This window comes from Elgaria multicarinata, chromosome 16 (genome assembly GCF_023053635.1).
Source record: "Elgaria multicarinata webbii isolate HBS135686 ecotype San Diego chromosome 16, rElgMul1.1.pri, whole genome shotgun sequence".
NCBI classification, from domain to species: Eukaryota; Metazoa; Chordata; class Lepidosauria; order Squamata; family Anguidae; genus Elgaria; species Elgaria multicarinata.
In genome coordinates this window covers 133,582-148,378 of record NC_086186.1, presented here as the reverse complement: position 1 = coordinate 148,378, position 14,797 = coordinate 133,582, and the positions used below count along the sequence as shown (strand labels likewise).

General features: G+C 52.8%; 1 protein-coding gene across 1 annotated transcript in view; it reads right to left on the bottom strand.

The window, feature by feature from the left end:
- Positions 1–14,797, bottom strand: part of LOC134409709 (maestro heat-like repeat family member 5) — a 109,059-nt gene that overhangs the window by 5,898 nt on the left and 88,364 nt on the right. The window contains exons 23-29 of the mRNA XM_063142599.1: positions 13,796–13,933; positions 13,047–13,164; positions 12,724–12,867; positions 7,693–7,869; positions 5,511–5,666; positions 3,658–3,780; positions 529–631 (exon numbers count right to left, since the gene is read on the bottom strand). Coding sequence (XP_062998669.1) covers positions 529–631; positions 3,658–3,780; positions 5,511–5,666; positions 7,693–7,869; positions 12,724–12,867; positions 13,047–13,164; positions 13,796–13,933 — 959 coding nt within the window. The remainder of the gene's footprint in view (positions 1–528; positions 632–3,657; positions 3,781–5,510; positions 5,667–7,692; positions 7,870–12,723; positions 12,868–13,046; positions 13,165–13,795; positions 13,934–14,797) is intronic.

Genomic DNA, 14,797 nt, shown 5'->3' with positions numbered 1-14,797 from the left:
ACTGACGCAGCACCAATTCACCAACTCTGCTTCTTAATGGCTGCCCACGTGATCCTGCTCTCCAGCTGAACAGAAGCGGGGTGGGTGGGGGGTGGGATAGCACCAGGGGGAAATGGGCAAGCTCCACAATTCAGATTCGGACGTTGACATTTCACTCCAACCTGAAACATCTCCACTTTGAAATTTGACATCAAAATAGAAATATTTTCGATTTCCAGCACTTATTCGAGGGGCTGTTTCCAGATTAATCAAATTAATCATTGAGTGTGATGCAAAACTTAATAAATCATACTGGGGAAAAATCTGCCAACAGCTGCCTCAAAGTCCTGTCGAATAGCAAAGGTTTGCTGCCTATTCATGCATCCAAAAAATATGTAGCGAATATTCAGTATTTGAATGGAGGCTGTAGGGTGGGGTGGGGCTTTCCTAGTGTCAGCTCTGTCGCCCGAGGAGACCCCCCTCCCACACACAAGCGACATCCCAGAGGCCGTTCTGCAGAAGGGGCAGAGGGCATTTCCCTTGGCTTACCTGTGAACCGTGCAGCCGCGTGCCTTATCTCTCCCTGGGGGTGATGGAGGTATCCCAAGGCCTGGGATAGGAAGAGGTGGATGTTGTCATGGCTGTTCCTCATCTGCAGAGAAAGAAAAGGCAGGCATATATTTCCAATGGATGTTGGATGCCTTGGCCACCATCCATTGTTCTAAACCATAGACCAGTGTTCTTCAAACGTTTTTCCCCATGACCCAATGCAAGAATATCAGATGCCATCAAGACCCTCTTCCTGTGCTTTTTGTTCATTCGTTCAGTCGCTTCCGACTCTTCGTGACTTCATGGACCAGCCCACGCCAGATCTTTCTGTCAGCCGTCGCCACCCCCAGCTCCCCCAAGGTCAAGTCTGTCACCTCCAGAATATCATCCCTCCATCTTGCCCTTGGTCGGCCCCTCTTCCTTTTGCCTTCCACTTTCCCTAGCATCAGCCTCTTCTCCAGGGTATCCTGTCTTCTCATTATGTGGCCAAAGTACTTCAGTTTTGCCTTTAATACCATTCCCTCAAGTGAGCCGTCTGGCTTTATTTCCTGGAGTATGGACTGGTATCTTCCTCCGCTCAACTTTCCTTATGGTCCAGCTCTCGCAGCCATAGGTTACTACGGGGAATGCCATTGCTTTAACTATGCGGACCTTTGTTGTCAGTGTGGTGTCTCTGCTCTTAACTATTTTAACAATATTTGCCATTGCTCTCCTCCCAAGAAATCTTCTGATTTCCTGGCTGCAGTCAGCGTCTGCAGTAATCTTTGCACCCAGAAACACAAAGTCTGTCACTGCCTCCACGTTTTCTCCCTCTATTTGCCAGTTATCAATCAAGCTGGTTGCCATAATCTTGGTTTTTTTGAGGTTTAACTGCAACCTGTGCTTAGTAGACTGAAAATGACTGACATGTAATATGCTTTTGACTCATTAGTCAAGACGTACTGTGTTGATTTAAAGAGATTCTTTATAATTAAGTAAGTCCCAGTGAGCAATCTGGAAATCACTTCTAAGTAAACATGCACAAGTTTAGGTAGCTAAAATTGTTTAATAGTAGCTGGATCGGGCCATTATGTGTATATTATTATTAGCTCCATCAATAAACATGGTGCTGTACATTATATATATATATCAGACATATTTAAAAGGCAAACACACACACACCCTGTAATTCCTAAATGGGCAACCTTTTATCCCATAAGGCCTGAGGGAGAGAAGAGGAAATGAATCTGGGGAAAGCTGAACCTGACACAAAAGGAGCGTGGCTTTTGTCTTGCAAAGAGATCTGTTGAGCAGCTGAGGAGCAAGCAGGGGTTGCTTAGAGGCCATTTAGACTGACTTCCAAACACACAGCAATACAGACAACTGGAGACTGGCAGGAATCTGCCAGCTAGGCTTTGAGCTTACCTATGCTACCTGATTGGGCATTGCTCCCCCCCTCCCCCGGGAAATCCTGGTGGGAGCTTGAGGTTGCAAACAAAAAAACCTGTCCTTGGGATAGAAATATTTAGTTATTGGCAATAACAAACTGTAATATCTATTCTGTGGTACTGACAAGGCAAAACGTCTAGGAATATTTTGTGTACTATTCTGGAATTTCTTATTGTACTTTTGTTGACAGCAAATGTGAATGTAAGAACAGTTGAGACTTACATAGTTTTGTTAAAGGAATGCAATTTAATTTTCGAGTGTTGTTCCTGTTTCGATTTTAACTTGTATATTTTAAAAATTGTTATAGCTCCTGACGAAGGACAACTAGTCCGAAACATGGAGCAGAACACATTTGGATATTAACCAATAAAACAACTTTTATATGATTTCTGAAGCACCAGAGCTTGTCTCTTTTCAGTGCTTTCGTTACATGGTGCTATTTCCCCCTGCATAGTCACACTTGAATTCCCAATGCCAGCAGATCGACGGCGCTTCCATGGGCCCATGACGGAGTCACAGCCAGGGTCTGTTCATCCATCCATCCGGAGGCCTGTGAGTGACGGGGACGCCTGCATTGGTTGAACCTGCTTTGGTTCTCGTGTGCTGCTGCTGCCGCTGCTTCCATTGAAGGGCAGGGATGGGGCAGGCAGCCCTTTTGAGGTTGAGGGCCATGTTCCCTGGCAGACATGTTGCTGCTGCTGCTGCTGCTGCTGCTCAGGGCCAGAGCTGAAGGGGAGGGGATCAACCCATCCCCTCTCTGACCTTCCCTCTCCCCCTCCCTTCTGTGGACTGCCAGGGAAGGGTCAGGCTGCTGCTGCCAGAGGCCTGATTGCAGGCTGAGGTCCAGCGGTTGCCCTCCCCTGTGGCAGGGGATTTAAAAGAGGGGATGGACAGAGGCCGCCCCTTCTAACAAGCATCTCTTAGTCTGAGTCACGATCCAGTGGAGCGCAAGGCACGCCCGTGTCCTTGTTCACGAGCTGGGGCTGTGTGGGGGCACTGCATCCTTTCATGCCAGCCTCATGGGCAAGGGAAAAGAAGGGGGGCCCATGGGACTGGATTCCCTCCTCTCACACCCCAAACTGTAAGGGTTGGTGGCACTACTGGCCATAGCTGTCAACCTGGTCCATTGAGCCAACAGAAACCCCCAGGCAGCCCCCTTTGGGCCACGGACTTCCTTCAGGACACTCATTGTGGGCTACTCGTGGTTTGCCCATCATTGGCGTGAGTGCCATTAATTTATGGAACCCACTGTCAAATGAGGCATTGGTGGCTCTTAGGTTGGATGGCTTTAAAGTATGTGTGTGAGGGGAGGTTCTAGAAATTGGAGGAGGGCCAGGCCCATTGGCAGCTATTAGTCACGATGGCTCATTGGGGCCTGCAGGTCCAGAGGGAGTCTGCTACCGGATGCAAAGGGTACGGGCGGGACCAGAGCAGGGAAGATGGGCCCTTTCCCCTTCCCACTGGGCCACCCCAGTGGACTAGACAGACCCCTTCCTTTGGTCTGATCCCCCTCCAGTGGGTTCATGAAAAACACTGTGACAGTGCTGAGCCAGGTGAGCAGTGCTCTATAATCCGATTCACATTTTTGATATTCATAAATGTGCCGTTTGCTGGCTATTAATAAGTGGCCACGTGACCTTATCTATATGGATAATTTGGTATCTTTAAAAACCCTGCCTGCCGGCCCACGCAATCACTGACCAGGTATTTCCAGACTTTCACCAAGCATCTCTGGTGGTTGTCCCAGGCCAGGCTGCAGAACATCAGCTTCATGTGACCCCATCCAAGGAAGACGCCACAATGCAAAAGGGCCAGTTTGCATCTCTGCAAGCAAAGGGGAAGCTGGGTCACCGCGTGAGGTATCGGTTGTGTAAAAACTTGTGTATCGGTTTTAACGTTCAGTGTTTTAATCTTTGTAAACCACCCAGAGAGCTTCGGCTATGGGGCGGTATATAATAATAATAATAATAATAATAATAATAATAATAATAATAATAATAATAAATTCCAGGGCTGCTATCTGTGCTTGTTTCGTGCAGGATTCAAGCAAGGGTGGGGTGGGGGGATCCCACTCCTTGCTCAACCCAGGTGTTTGTTTGGGACAAGAACAGGCTGAAGACTCCAACTGAGCGACATGCATGGAGACAGCTGCTGTGAAAGAACGGGGTGGGGGTGGGGTCCTCTTCGGCTGGAGCAATGCAGCTGCTTGGGGCAGCAGAAGAGCTGCAGCTGGCCTAGGCAGGGAGAGGCCTTCCCCGGCAGGGCTCCCTCTGAGGGCTTAGGGCCAGGGCAACTGTGGCGCCTCTTCCTCCTCCTCTCCCATACCCCTGCCGGGACTCCAAGGTCCTCCTCAGAAGCCTCCACCAGATGGCGGGAGATGGGGAGCTACTAAGGGTAGTGGCCTTTTCAGTGGTGGCTCCCCAGTCCGGGAACGTCCTCAGTTTGGGAGGTGGGAGGCAGAAGCCACCCGAGGTTCGAGCCACGGGGAGCAGTGGCCTGGATCACCACCACGCTGGGAGGCTCGGAAGCCGCCTTTTGCCAAGAGGCAGCCATGGGCCATCCGACTCAGCACCACTGTGGCACGTTGTGGAAACCTCCGTGGTGACTCGGGGCTTTCCTGCTTTGCTTGATTGTTTCTTTATTGTGGTGTTTTGAACCATTTATTATGTTTATATTGCTTTTCTATTGTATTGTGTATGTCTTTTAGTGTAAATCCCTTAGGCCGGGGAAGGCAACGGCAAACCACCCCACTATAAGGCCTGCCAAGAAAACGTCAGCGAAAGCTGGCGTCCCTCCAAGAGTCAGCAATGACTCAGTGCTTGCACGAGAGGTTCCTTTCCTTTTCCTTTATCAGAACTAGAAATTAATGTCGACTGCACTAAAAATGTAAAAATAAAATGTTAAAGTGTGAGCTGGCTTGGATTCCTTGGGAGAGGGAAAAGGCAAGCTATAAATGCCATCAAATCAGTCAGTGCCCTCACCGGCCGCTCTCTGGGGATTTTGTGTGTGTGTGTGTGTGTGTGTGTGTGTGAGTCGGTCTTCCTTCCCCAGCTGTCACCGGAGAGATCTCCAGCAGTTGAACCCGGGCCTTTCCTTGTGCAAAGCAGGGCAGCGCAAGCGGTCCCACCACCATGCGGAGGGGGGGAGGACATGCGCCACAGCCCCTGAGGAACAGATCAGGCAGACGGCCTCTCCAGAGCACTCACTTCGGGGGAGGGCTCAGAGCGAGAGAGTTGTGAGGGGGGGCTCACCCTCCAAGAAGCGTGGCTCGCTGGCCGCACTCCCTCAGGGGCCTTTGCCAGAATGTGTGTGTGTGGGGGGGAGGCAGGTGTAGCAGCAGTGCCCGCAGGGGGCCCAGTGATGTCTGGGTGGGTGGGCGTGATCCACCAACCCCCCCCTCCACCGCCTGAGTAGGGGATTCAGCCTGTGCCGTGGAAGTGCTGGCCCTAAAGTAGGTGCTCTAAAAGGGGGCTACAGAACACCCCCCACCATGGGCTGGGGAAATGCGCCTGAGGAGGGGCTTGGCTCTGTCCTGCGTGGGCCTCTAGACTTGCCATGACAACTGTGCCGTCCCGGTCTTTCAGGTGGAGCAGCAAAGGGAGCAGGCTGTGCACAACTTCCTTCTCCAGGAGGGTCTTGTCAGCTTCTTTCGCTCTCATCACCAGCTGCCCGAACAGCGAGATGGCCATTGCACGCACGCTGGCGCTTTCCTGGGGACGACACCCCCCCCCCACAAGCACCTCTGAAATCCACGTGAGGTAAAGTGCACAGGAGCACCGCTGCGGGATGGCCTGGCGCAGGCCCTCCCACGAGCCCTTCGCTGGGACAGGTTCACGCTTGCTGGCTGGGAAGGCTGCTTCCAGGCCATGGCCCAAACATACCCTCTGCCTGCCGACCTCACCATTTCCGGTCAGGGAAACCCTGCCTGCCCTACAAGACGGTGCTAGGCAGGAGTTCCACACCACTTGCACGGAGCGAGGTGTGCCTGGGCCACGGACCCAGTGCCGGATCGGCCCTTCCCTCCGGAAGCCAGGGCAAGAGCTGTCTTCAGCCGTTCTTGCTGCAGAACAATATTCTTCCGGTGGCCTTGCTGGACCCCTCTGTGTTTCCTAATAGCCCGGAGTTTTGACTGAATTTAGCAGGGGCTTCTGGGTGTAGGAGGGGAAGCAACCCCTCCTCACCTCTGCATGTGACATTTGGCTAATATAGGTCACAGTGCATGGAATTCAGCTTGGTTACTTTGGTGATAGCACACGGCCAGAGAATGAGGGGAAGGCTCTTCTGTGCTTTGGAAGGAACACGGACGAAAGTGTGTGCGTGGGGTGGGGGGCAGGGGGCTCTCTGCTCTCATCCATGATATTGAAAGTCTAGGTGAAGCCCCTGGCAGGCTTGGAGTAAGGGGGAGCCGAGCACACTCTGTTTTTTCATTCTCTGCCAATGCAGGAGCCTCTGCCTAAAACCTAAAGGCATGAACTGCAGCTCCCCACCACCACTTCCCCCACCAACAGCGTTTGAAATTGCGCATGTCAGAGAATCCCATGGACCGTCTAGTCCAGCTCCTGCCGTTGATGCTGAATACCAGTAGCTGCAGCATGCCGCTTGTTCAGGTTCAGAGGAGGGCAACAAAGGTGATGCAGGGACTTCAGGACAGGCTGAAAGAACTGGGGACGTTCAGTCTGGACAAAAGGAGACTGAGGGGAGACGTGTGAGCAGTGTTCAGGCGCATCAAAGCGCGCCACAGGGAAGATGGTCAAGAACTACCTTCCACGGCCACAGAAATTAGGACCCAAAATAATGGGTATAAGATACAGCCGCCTAGATTTTGATTCAATATAAGGGGAAACTTCCTGACAGCAAGATCTGTACAACAGTGGAATAGTCTAACTACGGAGGTGGTGGCTTCTCCATCTCTGCAGGTTTCTAAGAAGAGGCTGGACAGCCGCCTCTCTGGGATGGTTTAAACGGTTTTCCTGCACATTGAAGAGGGTTGGGCTAGATGATCCCTGTGGTGACCTTCCAACCCCACAATTCTGTGATTCCTCAGCAGGTGGCCATTTCTAACCCCTCTCTTGTAATTCAGATCCTGCCTTGGGGAGCAACAGAAAACAAATTTGCTCCATCATCATCTACATGACAGCCTTTCAAACATTTGCAGGCGGCAAACCCTGGAGCCTCTTCTCCTGGCTAAACATACCAAGCGCCTGCAAGCTTTCCTCCCGGGACGCGGCCTTCAGTCTGATGCTAGGGCCCCAATCCATCTCAGAGCTGGGTGTGCGCTGTGGAGTCAATGCCCTGCTAGCATCCCATGTGACTTAGTGCATTGCATTGTACATGGGGCTGCCTTGGGAAGCTGTTTGCCAGGAAGCTGTCTTTGGGGCCAAACGCAGTGGGGGTCTGTTACTGACGGGGACCAGGCAAGGGGACAGGTCTTGCCCAATAGGTAGACCACTGCCCTGGCCACTGGTCCGTGTCTGAGCACTGTGCTCACTGTGAGTAGAGAAAGGGGCTTTTCATTGGTGGCACCCTGACTTTGGTGTGCTTTTGATGTCAGATGGAGATTAAGAAGGGAAGAGCCCTCTCTCCACAGCGTGGCTTGGTGCTGGGGACGCTATGCTGCCTCCAGTATCAGAGGCAGTAAGGGGGCTGGTGTGAGAAGTGGCCCTTCTGCCCTGGATGACCCAGCGGGAGCTTCTGATGCCCTCGTGAGAGCCCTTATTCCGAAGAACCGGAACTCACATCCTCAAAGAATGAGCGAACATTCAGAGCCAGGTCCACGCAGAGAGGCCCAATCCCCTGGCCATCCATCTTATAGATTACGGTCATGATAGCTCCCAGTCCCTCGAGGATGTGCTTTTTAGGCCCGCTGAACATGGAGTCGATCAGGGTTGGGAGCTCTTCTCGGAGAAGCTTGACCTGAGCAAGCATGAGGGAAAGGCAAACTCCATGTTAGGCATGATAAGAAAAGGAATGGAGAATACAATGGCCAGTATCAGAACTGCCCTTATTCAAATCTATGGTGTGACCACACTTAGAACACTGTGTGCAGTTCTGGTCACCACCCCTAAAAATGGGTATTATAGAGCTGGAAAAAGGGCAGAAAAGGGCAACTGAAATGATGAAGGGGCTGGAGCATCTTCCCTATGAGGGGAGTTACATCAGCTGGGATTGTTTAGCTTGGGAAAAAGGAGGCTGAGGTGTACAAAATAGAGGTGTACACCTGATAGAGGTGTACAAAATTATGCATGGTGTGGAGAATGTGGACAGGGAGACCTTTTTCTCCCTCTCTCAAAATACTTGAACCCAAAGGGGTCATCCCATGAAACCGATTGGTGGGAGATCCAGGACCAATAAAAGGAAGGACTTCTTCACACAGCGCATCGTCAAATTGTGGAACTCACTACCACAAGATGTAGTGATGGCCACCAATTTGGATGGCTTGAAAAGGGGGTTGGATAAATTCCAGGAGACAAAGGCTATCCATTGCTACTAGCCCTGATGGTTGTGTGCTACCTCCAGTATTCGAGGCGAACAGAGTGCTGGACTAGATGGACCCTTGGTCTGATCCAGCATCAGGGCTCTTCTTACGTTCTTATGAAAGGGGAGTGGAGGACAGAGGCGTCTTCCAAAAGGCCTCATCATCTGCTGGTCATTGGAGAAGGAGGTACAATGCCCCCCATCCCACCCCACCCCTGTGAAGAACAGCTAGAAGCCGCCCGCTGCTCCTTCCTGCCCCACAGCAGGTGTCACGTTTCCTTCGAAAAATCAGCATTTATGTGGCTTTTCAAACCACGCGTCATGAACGCTCAAGCCCACCCCACTCCACCACAAAAGCATTGTTTTACAGTTCCATCCTACACATGTCTACTCAGAAGTAAGTCAAAAGGAGTCCAATAGGGTTACGTGTACACAGGATTGCAGCCTTATTCTTGAAAAGAAGCATTTATACGTTGCCACTGCACACAAAGCGCTCTTTACACTATAAGCACAAAACGAAAGGAAATGGAATCGCCCTGAGGAGGCTGCCCAGTGCCTGGCAGTAAGGAAGAGGCAGCGGGAGGGAGGGGAAGGGTGGTCCAGTTGACACTGGGTGAGGGAGGGTGACCCCTTCCCTGTTGCTGTTGGACAGGGTGGCCCATGTACCCTACTTAGCAGAGGTCTGTCCTCTATTGGAGGGGCTGTCCAGCCCAGATCCTCTTTAAATATGTAGTTTTAAAGGTTTTAATGTATTTACTGTTCTTGTTTTTATTGCTTTAAGGTTGAATTCTTAAAAATTGTATACCACCTCGATGGCTGTTCAGCAGGTAAGGGGGCCTGAAAACATTGATGGGGAAAATATGAAGAAGGGGGAGTGCGGGGGAGGGGGGAGCCTGGACGGTGGCCAGTAAACGGAAGCAGAATCCCAACAGGACAGTTCCCAGGTCCAGGAATTGGGCTGTCCGCCTGTTTTGGACAGGGTTGCACTCCCTCTGAAGGAGCAGGAACATCGTTCGGGGGTGCTCCTGGATCCATCTTTGTCACTGGAGGCCTCGGTGGCCCGGAGCATCCATGGCCAACTATGGTTGGTACACTGGCTGCCTGTTAGCTACCAAGCCACATACAAGGGACCAGCATACCTAGCAGACGGCCTTCCCTGGTATGCACCTGGATGACAACTACGATCCTCAGAGGAGGCCCTGCCAGCCATTCCAAAACAAACAGGATGCCGCCATGAAGAACCTCGGTGGCAGCAAAGCCTTCTCAGTGGCGGCACCCACCCTCCGGAAAACCCTCCCTCATGCGGTTTGGGTGGCGGAAAACGTAACATCTTTTAAACGCCTCCTGAAAACTTAGCTGGTTTTATATTGCCTTTTTAACTTTTAACATTTTAAATTTATTTGTGCACTGCCCAGAGAGCTTCAGCTGATGGGCAGTATAAACATGTAATAAATATATTAAATAAATAAATAAATAAATAAATAAACTACACGCATTCCTGTATAGGGCTAGCCTAGCCACGGTCATCCATCCACTGGTAACCTCACAATTAGACTACTGCAATGTGCTCTCTGCGGGGCTACCCTGGTCTGCGGTCCAGCAGCTGCAGCTAGTGCAGAAGGCCTCAGCTAGGGTGCTCACTGGGACACCCAGCTATGCTCACATGACGCCTGCGTTAAAAGAACCGCACTGGATGCCAGTTAGTAGGCATGTGCTCCGCTCCGATTAGAAGCGCAGAAGCAGGAGAGAATTGGCCTGCTCCGCCTTGCCCAGAGGCGGAGTAGAAGCGGACCGCGGACCTCTAGAAGCAAGGCGAAGAGAAGCGCCCATTTTCGGAGCACTCCAGTTTCCACGGTCCGGTCCGATCGCCATCTTGAAACATTTCGCCCATAGGATTGCATTGCGGAAAAGAAAGGGGGATAACTGTGTTGTTGTTGAAGCTATCTTTCTGAACATTCTTGTGCTCAGAGAGTCGTGGATGGGGGTCATTTTGAGACTACTCTCAGCTCTCTGCGTGGTGCGGTTCGCACGCTAGAATTTTTTAAAAAACCGACGGGAAAAATACCTTTTTCGAAGGGCTGAGGGGCAGAGTCAACTCCCGGTCATGATCACATGATCCCAAAGTTGGAGGAGGGGATAGGCAAAACGGGTAACTTGGGATTCTGGGAAACTTCTCTTTCTTAGTCTGAACGGACTTTTCCCAGTGTTTTTTAAAACAGTAGCCCCACCAAATGCACAAACACCACCTGAAATCATATACTAAGCCACGAATAAGAGAGCACTGCTACCCACCCTAACTTTGGGGAACAACTGAAAAGATGTGGTGCAAGGGGATGAGCTCCCCTAGGGCATGCCATGTGGACGTGCCCCCACTCTCTCCTGTACTTGGGGGGCTATCACAGCCCTCCAAAGAGAGTAACCCGGTGGAGCAATGCCTATCATGAGTTGAAGTGAGCGGTCTACTTCTTAGTGGTGGAGCAATGTCTTTCATGAGTTGAACTGACAGCGTTGCTTCTTAAAAGACTGGTCACTAGGACCAGTCAAATTGGCAGCTGCTTCCCCCTCCCCCGGGCACATCCCCCTATTACTGGTAAAAGACAGATATAGCCTTTTAAAAAAAGTTCTTCTTGTTGTTTATTCAGCAACACTGCTGCTTTTAATTCCACCCCTCCTTTGTTTGTTTGTTTGTTTATTTATTTATTTATTTATTTATTTATTTATTCCATTTTATATGCATTACTGGCTTATCCTTGGCTCACTTCCTTATGCCCCCAGAAATGTCTGCTGCCTGCCTGCCTTCCCTCCCTCCTCCCCTGCCCACCTCGCAGGGATGTTGTGTGTGTCTGGCTTTGACTCAGGGGAGAAGTCCTTCCGGCGCTCAATTAGACTTTTGGAAGTTCCAAATCCATTTTTCAAGTGTGGAAGAAGATTCATAGGTTTATCTCTACTCCTCAATTCATGGCATGTTGGGATTTCCTTTGAAATGGCCCCATTGAGATGTCTGCAGGTTTAAGCCCCGCCAAAAATCAGGGGATGTTGGGAATGCCTTGAGTCTTGGCGTGCGTGTGCACCCCTGGATAAGCTTTCATGGTGGTGAGTTTGAGATTTTTAACGTGCAAATTGACGGAGCTATGGAAAGGGGTGTGAATGGGGTGCCTGATTTTCATAAATTCCCCAAAAATCAGGGGATAATGGGACTGCCTTGAGTCTCAGCATGCGTGTGCACCCCTGGATAAGCTTTCATGGTGGCAAGTTTGAGATTTCTAACATGCAAATTGACGGAGCTATGGAGAGGGGTGTGAATGGGGTGTTGGATTTTCATAAATTCCCCAAAAATCAGGGGATGATGGGACTGCCTTGAGTCTCAGCATGCGTGTGCACCCCTGGATAAACTTTCATGGTGGTGAGTTTGAGATTTTTAACGTGCAAATTGACGGAGCTATGGAAAGGGGTGTGAATGGGGTGTTGGATTTTCATAAATTCCCCAAAAATCAGGGGATGATGGGACTGCCTTGAGTCTTGGCGTGCATATGTATCCCTGGACAAGCTATCATGGTGGTGAGTTTGAGATTTTTAACATGCAAATTGACGGAGCTATGGAAAGGGGTGTGAATGGGGTGCCCAATTTTCATAAATTCCCCAAAAATCAGGGGATGATGGGATTGCCTTGAGTCTTGGCGTGCGTGTGTATACCCCCATGAGGTGTCATGGTGCCAAACTTGAGGTTTCTAACTTTAACAGAAAAGAAGTTGCATACCTTTTTAGCTTAATGCAACCCTATGGGGGGGGGAAACGGAGCTCTGATCCGGATCCGGAGCTCCGCAGCAGAGCAGAGCAGACATAGGCGGAGCAGGGGCGGGGCGGAGCGGGCCGATCCGCAAATCGCGGATCTGGAAGAGAAGCGGAGCGGGGGGTCCGTGCACACCCCTACCAGTTAGCTACCGAGCGACGTACAAGGTTATGTTATTGTCCTGCAAAGCCCCAAAACATCTTGGGGCCAGAATACCTAGCAGGCCGCCTTCCCTCATCATACATGCCCAGGTGACGTTTAAGATCAGCAGAGGAGGCCTGGGTGGTCATTCCGGAACTAACGGAAGTTCACCCTGCCACACCCCAACGTCTGGCCTTCTCAGTAGCGGCACCCACCTTCTGCAAAGCCCTAACCCTCGTGCAGTTCAGGAGGCAGTAAATGCGCCATTTTTATGTATTTTATATTTACTGTTGTTTTCAGCCTCGATCAGAATGGAGAGGCGGGTAAGAAATAAAGCTGCTCAGGACCCCTCCGGCACTCACCTTCCCTGGCTGGAACACAAAGCTGCTCAGCCCTTTCACACAAAGGTCTCGGATGACCGGATTGGAGGATGCCGCACCGTCCTCGAGGTGGTCCTTGAGGTTGAACCTGTTCATCAGCTTGGCGGCAGAGGGGCTCTTGAGGAACTGGAGAGGGTGACGGGCAACAGGACCCCGCCAGGTGAAGCACTCGTGCGGTCCCCCGAGCGGTCCTCTCTTGGGGGCAAGGTCCGCCCGCCAGCCCCGACGGACAGGCCCCCCCGCCCCGCAGCAGGAGAGACACAGCCGGTGGGTCGCCCAAGGCAGCCTCCGGACCTCTGGCTCACCTCAATGACCAGCGCCAAAGCCGTCATCTTGCTCAGCTCGTCCTCCTCGCTGCTGAGGATGAGGGCGGCCTCCCCAAAGATGCCGGGGATGTGTGGACTGTCACACTCTGTCATGGCCCTGTGGGGTGGAGGAACAGAGCCCTGTGGGGCTTACGATGGGGCTGGGGTGATGGAGGGCGCCACCCACTCTTCTGGCCAAGAAGCTCCCTGGCAGTCCTGAAAGGGAGGCCCAGAGCTGCCCATGGGGTGGGCAGCCTTTCCCAGCCAAGCCGTCCCTCTCCGCATCCAGCCACCCTGGGTGACGCTGGGACTGGGTCGCCCACCGGGTGCTTCGTCTGCCCAGCAGCTGTGCTGGGGGGAGGGGAGAGGAAGGCCCCATGCTGACCAGAGCCAGCAGCACATGGGGAGGGAGGGAGGAGGGATGATGCGCCCCTCCCGCACCATTTTTACTAAGGAATTTGCCTCTCCTCCATAGCAGATCCTATCCTTACCACAGAGGGTAGGGGGAACAGCCATGGAGGAGGTCCTGCCACAGGGCCTTTTGTCCCCCAGGGGCACTCAGAGCTACAACAGATGTAGATGGAGGAAATGGAGCGGGATGGTTGTGGGGTGGGGGAGGGGTTCAGTCAAGCCCCTCTCAATATGGATGGCGGGGAGAAGGGAGGGTGGCTGTGGTACGGTGCGGATTGCCTGAGGAGGGGTAGCCGCAGGGCCTGGGTCGGGGAGCTTTCCATTGGGGGCCCCCTTACCTGGCCAGCAGACGCGTGCCTTGTAAGAACTGCTGCGGGGTGCTCAGCGCCAGCCATCCTTGCTGGAACTCGATGCAGGCGTAGACCAGCCAGTCCCCAGCGACAGAGAACAGGTTTTTCATGATCTCGACTGCCATGCTAGGAAGTGACACCGTTCGTCAGGCCCGGCGCTCTCCCCGCGCTGCCCCAGCCCCTGGCTCCGGGCCCCCTCCGAGAGGAGGTGCGGGCCCACACGAGGGCGGAGGTGGCGCGTGGCCACAGGAGCAACCGTGCGTCTGGCTGCGGGCGGGGGTGAAGCCTCGTCCACCCTTCCGCCCAGGGAAGGCGCAGGCTGGTGACCCATCCTGAGCACGAGCTCTTCCCCGCCTCCTGGACAGGGCTGCTGCTGCTGGTAAACAAGTGACTGCAGGAGACCACGTGGGGAGGGGGCGAGGTGGGAGAGATGAAGCCGGAAGTGGGGGCCCAAAAGGCGCAGGAAGACTTGGCCCCAGCCACGGTGGGTGCTGGGTTTTTTTTTTTGCTTTTCAGGCAGCAAAGTACCTTGGGCTGTCATGCTGCCTTCAGTGTGCAGTCACCCTACCCCACACACTTCTGGTCAGGATGGGGCAGTGGGGTGCGCGTGTGCGCGGAAGTCGCCGTCTTCCACGTGCCGTCTTCCCATCCCCCCCCCCGCTGCTGAACCCTGGCACAAGGCTCAGAGCCCCTCGACTGGCAGCCCCCTGGACTGACTCCTCCCCCTTCATGAGGTTGGCCTGCACTCACTTCTGCCCTCTGCTGATTTTTAAGCAAGCACATCTGGCTTAATTGCACAGCGCGCTGGCGCGCCTTTGCAGCCCAGCCCCGCTCGGCAGTGATGGCCCTCTAGGCAGGCGGCGTTGGGGGCCTGGGAGCGCCAGGAGCGCGTGGCTGATGCGCAGGGGAAGGAAGGTGGCGTGGGCACAGCTGGACCAGGACCACAGGGGTTAGCGGCGGCGAGGCTGCTGCTCCTTTAGCTCTGCCTTC